The following is an 8891-nucleotide window of genomic DNA, read 5'->3' on the forward strand; positions in this document are numbered from 1 at the left end:
TTAGGCCCTAATCTATGTATTTCACAGATACCTTTCAAAGAAAGTAGGGGCGTGGATCAGAAAACCAGTCAGTATCTGGTGTGACCACCCTTTGCCTCATGCAGCATTTGCCTCATGCAACTCTCCTTCGCATAGAGTTGATCAGGCTGTTGATTGTGGAATGTCCCACTCCTCTTCAATTGCTATGCCAAATTGCTGGATATTGGCGGGAACTGAAACACGCGGTCGTACACATCGATCGAGAGCATCTCAAACATGCTGAGTATGCAGGCCATGGAAAAACTAGGACATTGTCAGCTTCCCGGAATTGTGTACAGATCCTTACGACACGGGGCATTGTCGTGAAACACGAGGTGATTGCAGCAGATGGATGGCGTGACAATGGGCCTCAGGATCTCTTTACGGTATCTCTGTATTTAAATTGCTATCGATAAAATGCAATTGTGTTTGTTGTCCATAGCTTATGCCTACCCATACCATAAGCCCACCGCCACCATGGGGCAACCTGTTGAAAACGTTAACATCAGCAAACCACTCGCCCACGCGGCGCAATACACATGGTCTGCGGTTGTGAGGCCTGTTGGACTTACTGCCAAATTCTCTAAAATGACGTTGGAGGCGGATTGTTGTTGAGAAATTAACATTCGATTCTCTGGCAACAGCTCTGGTGGACATTCCTGCAGTCAGCATGCCAATTGCACACGCCTTCAAAACTTGAGACATCTGTGGCATTGTGTGACAACTGCACATTTTAGTGTGGCCTTTTGTTGTCCCCAGCACAAGGTGCACTTGTGTAATGATCATGCGATTTAATCAGCTTCTTGATATGCCACACCTGTCAGGTGGATGGATTATCTTGGCAAAGCAGAAATGCTCACTAACAGGGATGTAAACACAACATTTGACAGAAATAAGATTTTGTATGTATGGAACATATCTGGGATCTTTTATTTCAACTCATGAAACATGGGCCAACACTTTACATGTTGCATTCATATTTTTGTTCAGTGTAGTATAAGTCTGCAAAAAAGACTTTCATTAAGCAATAAAGCCCGAACAGGTGTGGTGTATATATGGCCAATATACCACGGATAAGTCCTCTTCCTGGGCACCATGCAACCCAAAGTACCTGGATTCTGCCCTTAGCCATGGTACTGTAGACAGGTGTGTGCCTTTCCAAATCATGTCCAATCAATTGAATTTACCACAGGTGGACTCCAAGTTGTAGAAACATCTCAAAGATGATCAATGAAAATAGGATGCACCAAAGATACATTTCCAGTTTCATAGCAAAGGTTCTGAACACTCAGACTGGAAATGTATCTCCGGTGCATCCTGTTTCCATTGATCAAACAGGTTGTTAGACATTTTTTAAAACAAAAATACCTTATTTACATACGTGTTCAGAACCTTTGCTATGAGACTGGAAATGTATCTCAGGTGCATCCTATTGTCATTGATCATCTCTGAGATGTTTCTACAACTTGATTGGAGTCCACTTGTGGTAAATTCAATTGATTGGGCAGGTACTTTGCGTTGCTGAGGATTTTTTTTATTTAATACATTTTAGAATAAGGCAGTAACGTAACAAAATGTGGAAAAAGTTAAGGGGTCTGAATACTTTCTGAATGCACTGAATATTGGCCATATCCCCCCCCAAGGTGCCTTATTGCTATTATAAACTGGTTACCATTGTAATTAGACAAGTAAATAGTAATTGTTTCCCACAACCATTATATGGTCTAAAATAATAGGGCATTCAGGCAATCTACATTCAGGGCTCAAATCACCTGGTTTATAACACTCATTAAACCAATCATCTGGCAGGTTGGTTTAATTGTGGTCAAAGTTTGGCCAGAAATATCCTCAAAGGGCCACACCTCTCTGCCTGTGAACAATTATTTTATTTTTATCCAGGATGCAAACGTTTATTAGCCTAAAACTAACAATTGTGCACTTTCATGAGCTAATAGTGATGCAAAATTCTGGTAACTTTCCCAAAAATCCTGGCTGAAATATTCCCGGGATCAGGAGGGAATAAGCAGGAAATCTGACATTCTCTATTCAGGATTTCTGGGAAAACCTGGGAATTTTGTAATCATAGTTAATAAATGTATTAATATTATATATTGTGTGTATATAAACTAGACAATACTTAATGAGGAACTTGTTTTGAATATCTTTTGCAATGAAGAAAATCCATGTTTTTACCTTAACTTTCAAAACTAGTGTAATTAAGTCGTTTTATCACCACAACTGTTTTTAGCAACAAACAAGATGGAAGAAAAGGATTGAGGGAGTCAGTCAGCCATTGCCTCAAAGTCATTAAAGAAGAGAGTGAGTAACTGCAGATGTCCGTACTACTGCCAATACTCTATCACTCTAATCACTCCATAAGTCTGTGTTGGCTTATTAGGAAAAAAGGAACATGCTGTATGTTGGTAGGTCGATTATTCACAACTTTTCAAGAAGTCACCACTGTTGTTACATTTCCACTATTAAACATTTTCTTGAAGAGTTTGTCTCAGCACAAATACTTGTGAAATGGGGGAAATGGAAAAACTGAAATAACTCCTACAAAAAAAAGGAACTTGACTCTTGCATCATAAAACAGCAGTTCCACATAACAGTTCCACATTTGGATTGTAGCCACTTTAACAACTAGAGTTCGCTCCAAGTTGATAAACCCTCAGTGAAGGAGTTATTAGACCAGCAGGACCCAGAGACAATTGGGACTGACAGTCAGAGTGTGTCAGATATGGAGGATGATGAGTGCTGGGTCCAGCTGGAGGAATACAGACTGCTGCTGACAAAGACCATTGAGCCGTCGCAAATCACTCCCTACCTGCGGCAGTGCAAGGTGCTAAGCTGTGATGATGAGGAGCAGATATTCAATGACCCCAATCTGGTCGTCCGCCGACGCAAAGTAGGTAAGGCACTCTCTTCTATTTCAGGTTATTGAGAAAACGGTCAAGTGTTCCACTTTTTACTTTGAACTACAATAATTAAGTTGCATTCCAGGTCATCCTTATTGCAATTGCACTGCGCATCTCAGACGATTGCTATATATATCAAGAGATGTGATAATCTGCTAAATAACGATGACCTGAAATGAATGTCCATACCTTACTTTTAAACCTCAGATTCATGCTCACAGGTGCACTATTGGATATTCTTCAAAGAACTGGACACAAAGGCTATGTAGCATTCCTTGAGAGCTTGGAGCTGGACTATCCTCGACTGTATCACAAAATTACTGGCAAAGAACCTGCCCGGGTCTTCTCCATACTAGTTGGTGAGTAGCTATGAACCATCTTTCTGTAGAATAGTTGTGTTTTCCATTCAAGCTTTTATGCATTTTTGTAAGTTACGAGTTAAATGTATTGCTAAGATCCTTCAAAGTGCCAATGTCTGACTGTGACAATGGATTTGTCCATAATATAACATCACAAGAGGTTGGTGGCGCCTTAATTGGGGAGGACGGACTCGTGGTAGTGGCTGTAGCAGAATGGTATCAAACACATCATACGCATGGTTTCCATGTGTTTGATGACATTCCATTTACTCCTTTCCAGCCATTATTATGAGCCGTCCTCCCTTCAGCAGCCTCCACTGCATAACATACTCTCTCTGACATCATAGACACGGTGGGTGAGTCAGGACTGACTCAGTTCTTGATGAATGAGGTCACACGTCTGCAGAAGGGACTGCAGGAGGAACGCCGGCGCAGACAAGAGGCCGCTGCGGCTGCAGCCACACAGGAGGACACTGTCCGCCAGCACCAGGTTAGGGAGAGGGAGCTGCGCAAGCAGCAGGAGCGCGTACATCGTATGCGGGAAGAGAAAGACCGGCTGTGGGAGGAGGTACGCCACCTGAAGGACGAAAACTACAGCCTGATGCACAATGTTACCAAGCTGAGCGAAGAGAAGAACAGTGCCCTCATGTCCAACCGTGATCTGCAGCTGGAGGTGAGAAGGGAGGGGGGGGTTACAGCTCTGGCAAACCCAAACACAACAACTTATGACAAATGATTAACAATGTTTTTATATAAAAAGACCTCTGCAGTCATACATGTTGACAGATTTTGTTAGAGGACAGCACAAACTCAATCAGCAACAGCGAATACAGTTTCTATGGGATTTTTATTGATCAATAGATAGAGAAGCTGAAGCACTGCCTGATGAACGCGGAGAGCGACTCAAAAATCAGAACTGTGAAACTGAAGAACGCCATGGAGCAGAGACCCAGCCAGGACAGGATGTTGCAGCTCCAGAGACACAATCATCTGCTCGCAGCACGCATCCAGGAACTGGAGGCGTCTGCTCAGGTACGTTTGTGATCATTTCTCAACAAATGTTTGGATATGCAGTGAAATAAAAAAGACAATGCGCTGCACTGGACACATTTTGGAATAACAGCTAGGAGTGCCATTTTGTGCGCCGCAAGAAAAATGTATTTGCAAATAAAGTACAAGTGATTTTTCAGATGCACAATTGTACCCTTTTTGCACTTCTGAGCCAAGTCGTGCTGAGCTGAGCTGAGCTGTACTGTGCTGGCTTGGTTACGCATCCACTATACTTTGAGGGAACTCTGCTGAAAAGGACAAAATGAAAAGAAAATATCTGAATCTGCACAGTGTGATTCAGGCCGGTACAGTAGTGTGGTAAAAGTATTGTCTTGAGTAGTGTGACAGGATTCATCTATGTTCCAACAGGGGACAGCTCCAGCCCCCTTGGATCAAGAGAGGCTGAGCGCTGAAAGTCTGGAAGACTACAAGCAGCACTCTCAGGCTCAGCACCAGGAGCTGGTCAACAACATCTACACCCTGCGTAGAGATCTGCACGATGCTGAGGCACTGCGGGATAGGGTATACATCACAGCCTGATATTTTCCACAACAATGAGCACTGTTTAGGGTTAGTTGTAGCGAAGACTACTGATTATATTAGCATCTTTAAAATATAAGTTATTCAACTGATTTTTCAACACAGGTGCAAAATGTATATCACAAATCACGTTATTTCCTCAGAATGCTGATCCTCACCATCGGAATTCATAAATGTCCTTATTTTTTTGTCATCTGCCCTGGCTTGTTCCTCATTCATTGGAATAGCTGTGTTAAATTGTGCAAGTTGGGTTTTCCCATGATGGAGCAAGTTCTGTTGTTCCAATTGTAACAAGTAGGTTTGATTTATTCTTGCAGTACTTGGAGGCGAACGAGGTTCTTGACTTGAAATGCACGACATTGAAGAAGGATGCCAAAATGTATCGTGACCGAATGGAGGGCATCCTGAAACAGATGGATGAGGTTATCAGGGAGAGAGACAAGGTGAACATGGTGTGATTCTAGGACCGTGTCATACTAGGACTAACTTCCCCTTTCACTTTGTCTCCCATTGGCATCAATGCAAGACTAAGTGAACATTCAAGCGATGGTTAAGATTCGTCCCATGCCTCCTGGGTGGCACAGTGGTTAAGGGCGCTGTACTGCAGCGCCAGCTGTGCCACCAGAGACTCTGGGTTCGCGCCCAGGCTCTGTCGTAACCGGCCGCGACTGGGAGGTCCGTGGGGCGACGCACAATTGGCCTAGTGTCGGCCAGGTTAGGGAGGGTTTGGCCGGTAGGGATATCCTTGTCTCATCGCTCAGCGACTCCTGTGGCGGGCCGGGCGCAGTGCACGCTAACCAAGGTTGCCAGGTGCACGGTGTTTCCTCCGACACATTGGTGCGGCTGGCTTCCGGGTTGGATGCGCGCTGTGTTAAGAAGCAGTGCGGCTTGGTTGGGTTGTGTATCGGAGGACGCATGACTTTCAACCTTCGTCTCTCCCGAGCCCATATGGGAATTGTAGTGATGAGACAAGATAGTAGCTACTAACAATTGGGGAGAAAAGGGGGTAAAAAAATTTTTTTTTTAAATAAAATAAATAAAAGATTCGTCCCATAGTGCTTATTTTAATTTGATCCGGAAAGGAGTTTACTTCTATTTTGATCAAAATGAAAGAATTGAACTATCTGCTTTGGTTGTGATCAGATGTTCATCCAACCGCACTTGCCATCTGTTTCATATAAACCACTACAGCAAAGCAAACCAAAGCCCCTGTTTCGTCTTTCATCTATTGTTGCGGTAGGCCATCGCCTCACGAGAGGAGTACCACCAGGACAATTGCCGGGGCCTCCAGGAGAAGGACCAGTACCGGAAACAGATTCGGGAGCTGGGTGAGCGCTGTGATGAGCTGCAGGTCCAGTTGTTCCGGACAGAGGGAGAGGTTATTGCGCTACAGACCAGGCTTCACAGACACACCTGCTCCCAACATGATGTGAGAATGGGTTCCACCACACCGCTTCCATTCAGATCTGTTTTAATTCAAAACCTAGAATGTTACTGGATTCACTGAATTGCAAGCTTCTCAGATTCTCTCTCCGTTAATTGTTTCCATAAAAAGTTTTTGGGGAAAGGATAGCCTCAGTTAGCCTTTTGATTTTGGGGAAAGAATAGCCTCGGTTAGCCATTTGATTTTGGGGAAAGGATAGCCTCGGTTAGCCTTTTGATTTTGGGGACAGGATAGCCTCAGTTAGCCTTTTGATTTTGGGGAAAGGATAGCCTCGGTTAGCCTTTTGATTTTGGAAACATATTTACATGAAATAACGTCTTTCGCTCTCAGACGTCAGACTTTGAGGATGGTTCCTTGCAGAGACTAAATGTAATGTGCTTCCTGATTTATAACAATGTGGTATTATTACTTTTGAACTCTGTTTTTCTGCTTTGGCAACTCATGTGTTTTCCTGTCTCTGCAACCCACTTTAGATTTGAGTGTGTTTTTTCCCCTGTGTGTTCTCTGCCACAGAAAAGCCAGACCAGTGAGGAAGACTGCAAAAATAAATTAACCAAAGGCAAGAAATCTATGACAAGTGACAAATAACCATCACAGCACAAAAAAAAGATATTCAATAACAGTCTAGTTCTAGTTATTGTGCTCTGGCTAATCATGAGCTTAGCTTAAGATGTGATTTGACTGTGCTTTTTTGAAATCCTAGCATTCTATGTTAGCTATTTACATTTTTTATTTTTTTATCACAGCTAGTAGCGTGGAGCTGCAAAGTCCGACATCAGGGGAGTATGATGTGTGCATTGCTTCGCAAGACCACCAGTTGTGTGCAGGAGGGCCCAGGGAGGAGAATATCTCAGCAGTAAGTACTTTCAATTGTTTATCTGCTGACGAGTTGAGGTCTTGACCACTTATCAGTAGTCGCGCCAACTGAACTCACTTCTCTCCATCTGGATGGAACACATGTCAAATGTTGTTTCAGTTTAAAAGGAAACCGATGTGAAGTTAATGTGTATTGTAAATGTATTTTTCTTTGTGCCAGGAAAGAGCTCCATCAGTGGATGAGGTCTTAGGTTGTAGCAAGCCCAGATCGAGGTGTAACATCTACTACAGAAGGTTGGCAAGTTCATATGTTTTAGAGAACATTTGTTTGAAATCTGTATTTTGTCATAGTCTCCATAGGGGTTATCCATGGGAGTGATTTTGGTATGGCAAAGAGGCTTGTTTTATGCTGCTTGTTTTTAGAATTTTTAAAAATAATAATTGAATTCTTCAACAACAGGAAACGTGTCCTTAGGTCAAAGCCCACATGGAAGGAACACACACCTTGTCACCTGGACAACAGCAGTGGAAGTGACAACACTGACACGGATGGGATGTGACTGAGAGAGGGGGAACAGAGGAGGGGCTGGGTGACATGGCAAGGACCTTGAGACACAGGCTAGTTTACATTCTTAAACAAAACATGTTTCATTATTAAATCAATTGAAATAATCATTTTGTTGGTATCATGAATACATTTAATCTTTATATTTTTCCAATAATATTTTTATATTTTGAACTGTGATTGCATGATGAATGTGTTTCTGTATTCAAGTTATTTGTACGAGAGACGGTATCAACACCTTCCTCTGATGTCTTTTCTTGTATCTCTTCATGTGCATTTTAGAAGAAATGCAAAAGCAGAGGAAAGTGGGGATAATGAATGGCAAAGAAAAGTAAAGATACAATTTGTATAGAAATCTTTGATAAAGAGGCACACTTGCACATTGTCCACAAAATGCAGACACTGTTTGGAATTTATGGACACAAGAAGTTACAATCTTTGCATTTTGTGTCACGGAATAAAATGTTTTCACAAAATGTTACATGTTGCAAATGGATAACTTGGAGCAGGGATGAGCAACTTTGATGGGGGTAGGGGCTGAACTCATCATGAGGGGCTGCAGTGGCTCGTGGGTCTGCGAACCCACATCCATACCCACACATATGCAGTCAGAGCCGGCACTAGCCATTTAGGGGCCCAAATAATTTTGTTGCCCAATCCATTTTAGTGGTTAATTTCCTGCAATTCTACAGTCGTGGCCAAAAGTTTTGAGAATGACAAATATTAATTTTCACAAAGTCTGCTGCCTTAGTTTGTATGATGGCAATTTGCATTTACTCCAGAATGTTATGAAGAGTGATCAGATAAATTGCAATTAATTGCAGTCCCTCTTTGCCATGCAAATGAACTGAATCCCCCCAAAACATTTCCACTGCATTTCAGCCCTGACACAAATGGACCAGCTGACATGTCAGTGATTCTCTCGTTAACACAGGTGTGAGTGTTGATGAGGACAAGGCTGGAGATCACTCTGTCATGCTGATTGAGTTCAAATAACAGACTGGGAGCTTCAAAAGGAGGGTGGTGCTTGGAATCATTGTTCTTCCTCTGTCAGCCATGGTGACCTGCAAGGAAACACATGCCGTCATCATTGCTTTGCACAAAAAGGGCTTTACAGGCAAGGATATTGCTGCCAGTAAGATTGCATCTAAATCAGCCATTTATCGGATCATCAAGAACTT

At 42.7% G+C, this 8891-nt stretch overlaps 1 protein-coding gene across 2 annotated transcripts; it reads left to right on the forward strand.

Moving 5' to 3' along the window:
• The first annotated feature begins 2638 nt into the window (after positions 1-2638).
• LOC135514371 (caspase recruitment domain-containing protein 9-like) lies at positions 2639-8186 on the forward strand. Of its 2 annotated transcripts, none has more exons than XM_064937812.1 (11): positions 2639-2930; positions 3158-3295; positions 3643-3968; positions 4157-4327; positions 4715-4867; positions 5203-5328; positions 6126-6314; positions 6843-6888; positions 7076-7185; positions 7366-7439; positions 7606-8186. In XM_064937812.1, the coding sequence occupies exons 1-11, from the start codon at positions 2759-2761 to the stop codon at positions 7703-7705; spliced, it is 1605 nt and encodes a 534-aa protein (XP_064793884.1). In that variant the 5' UTR covers positions 2639-2758; the 3' UTR covers positions 7706-8186. The 2 variants fall into 2 exon arrangements, with proteins under 2 accessions (XP_064793884.1, XP_064793885.1); XM_064937813.1 differs by having other exon boundaries at positions 2869-2926; positions 3144-3295.
• The last annotated feature ends 705 nt before the right edge of the window (positions 8187-8891 follow it).

This window comes from Oncorhynchus masou, chromosome 25, assembly GCF_036934945.1.
Source record: "Oncorhynchus masou masou isolate Uvic2021 chromosome 25, UVic_Omas_1.1, whole genome shotgun sequence".
Classification (NCBI taxonomy): Eukaryota; Metazoa; Chordata; class Actinopteri; order Salmoniformes; family Salmonidae; genus Oncorhynchus; species Oncorhynchus masou.

Bases quoted from the DNA above. Each gene is read 5' to 3' on its own strand.
- LOC135514371 (XM_064937812.1), top strand. From the start codon at position 2,759: ATGGAGGATGATGAGTGCTGGGTCCAGCTGGAGGAATACAGACTGCTG. The intron at 4,328-4,714 runs GTACGTTTGTGA...ATGTTCCAACAG, and splicing joins AACTGGAGGCGTCTGCTCAG to GGGACAGCTCCAGCCCCCTT. The intron at 6,315-6,842 runs GTGAGAATGGGT...TCTCTGCCACAG, and splicing joins ACACCTGCTCCCAACATGAT to AAAAGCCAGACCAGTGAGGA.